The sequence below is a fragment of the Emiliania huxleyi genome, assembly GCF_000372725.1.
Source record: "Emiliania huxleyi CCMP1516 unplaced genomic scaffold EMIHUscaffold_4044, whole genome shotgun sequence".
Classification (NCBI taxonomy): domain Eukaryota; phylum Haptophyta; order Isochrysidales; family Noelaerhabdaceae; genus Emiliania; species Emiliania huxleyi.
In genome coordinates this window covers 1-1,807 of record NW_005198933.1, presented here as the reverse complement: position 1 = coordinate 1,807, position 1,807 = coordinate 1, and the positions used below count along the sequence as shown (strand labels likewise).

Sequence of the window (1,807 nt, the reverse complement as noted above, 5' to 3'; positions counted from 1 at the left end):
TGTGTGTGGCGCCAATGACAAAAACAAACACCATGCAGAGCGCATCTCTCTCTCTGTTGTGCGAGGCGTGAACCGCGCCATTCGCTCTCACCTGGCAACCCTGTCTGCACGTCTCGCGCGCGCGTGAACAGGGCAGTCGACCGCGCAAAGCTGTCCCCCCCCGCAAACTTTAAACCTCCATAAACATCATTTTGCAGGGGCTCCAGGCCCCAAATGACGTGTGAGTGTTAGAGTTGTTTGGTATTGCTAAAAATCTCTCTCTCTCCAATGACTCGTGCAACGCAGAGAGGCCACAGAGGCGGCACAGAGTCAGAGTCAAACCCTCTGTGCCGCCAAGCCTGGGGTCCGACCCGTCCTCGGAGGGGGGTCTGAGGCCTCAGAGCGCGCACAATTTTTTTTGTCCGTACATTCCAAGAGATCACGCTTTGCGCTTGGCACCGACGACACAGCCACAGCGACACCAATGAGGATGGCGGTCTTGCATGTGATCGGCGCCTCGCTGCTCCTTCCCGCAGTCGCGATGCAGCACGTTGTCGAATGGCACGACTTATATGATTCCGGATCCGAGTCGCACGAGGTACACTACACCGTCGGCGACTCGGTTATGTTTCGCTGGAAGGGGTCATTGGGTCATAACCTCATGAAGGTCTCAAAGTCGGCGTACACGAACTGTGAAGACGAGAATGGCGCCATGCTCAACGATGGGAGTTCCACCGGCCAGATCGAGCAGGTCGTTGACTTCCCCAAGACCGGTGAATTCTACTTTCTTTGCTCGGTGAACCGCCGCGGCGATCCCGCTGCAATTCGCTTCCCTCTTGGACCTGCCACATACCAGGCTCCCTACCCTGAACTCAGGTTGGCTCCCACTGCGCCAATAACCAAAAGATCAACATCACGATCGACCCTGACACGACGTGCAACTCTGCAAAGATGATGTACCCCTCAAAAGACGCGGCTGAGGCGAGGGGGAGCATGTGCGACCCGCCGGTCAACGGATCGCACAAGATGGGGTCGTGCTGGATGCCCGGCGACTCGATGCTCGGCGACTCGCATGGAGCCTGCGGCGCACTCGTGGCAGAGAGAGAGAGAGAGAGAGAGAGAGAGAGAGAGAGAGAGAGAGAGAGAGGGAGGGAGATGGAGAGAGAGAGAGAGAGAGAGAGAGAGAGAGAGAGAGAGAGAGAGAGAGAGAGAGAGAGAGAGGGAGATGGAGAGAGAGAGAGAGAGAGAGAGGGAGAGGGAGAGAGAGCCGAGAAGGTACACAGCAAGATGAGTGACAGCATTCGGGCACTAGGTGGCATGAAGCACGACATGCCGTCGCCCCCACCTCCAGCCGCCCCGGGCGATGACGACGCTCCGTGCTTCGCGCGCGGCTCCTCCGCCGCCAGCCATTTTCTCCTTCACGCCGCCTTCCCTCGAGCACCCTCTCGGAACCTGCCTTCTAGGCTCTACCACCGCCTGCCGCGTCACGCGGGGGACCTCCGCCGCCGAGGCGTTCCCGCAGTGCTTCGGCGACGCGCCGTCCACCACCGCCGAGGCGGTCCTGATGTCCTCCCTCACCGCCGGCACGAGCCTCGTCGCTCTTTCGAGCCCAGGCTGTGAAGAGGCGTCCCACTTCTCACAGCTTCCGGCGTGAGCGCAGGCGACCTCGTCCTCGCCAGCCCGGCCTCCGTCACGCGCGTGCTCCTCAACCAGCACGTCCCCTCGAAGAGCACCTCCCACTTCGTCACCCTCCACTTCGGCGGCGGCAAGCTCGCCCTCACGCCCGACCACGTCCTCGAGGAACCGCTCCCCCCCCCCCCCCCCCCCA

General features: G+C 61.1%; 1 protein-coding gene across 1 annotated transcript; it reads left to right on the top strand.

Moving 5' to 3' along the window:
* Window positions 1-463: 463 nt before the first annotated feature.
* Window positions 464-1,633, top strand: EMIHUDRAFT_255900 (hypothetical protein; the record flags this gene model as incomplete). The annotated part of the gene is made up of 3 exons (XM_005769962.1): window positions 464-775; window positions 856-1,071; window positions 1,490-1,633. The coding sequence occupies 3 exons, from the start codon at window positions 464-466 to the stop codon at window positions 1,631-1,633; spliced, it is 672 nt and encodes a 223-aa protein (XP_005770019.1).
* Window positions 1,634-1,807: the final 174 nt, after the last annotated feature.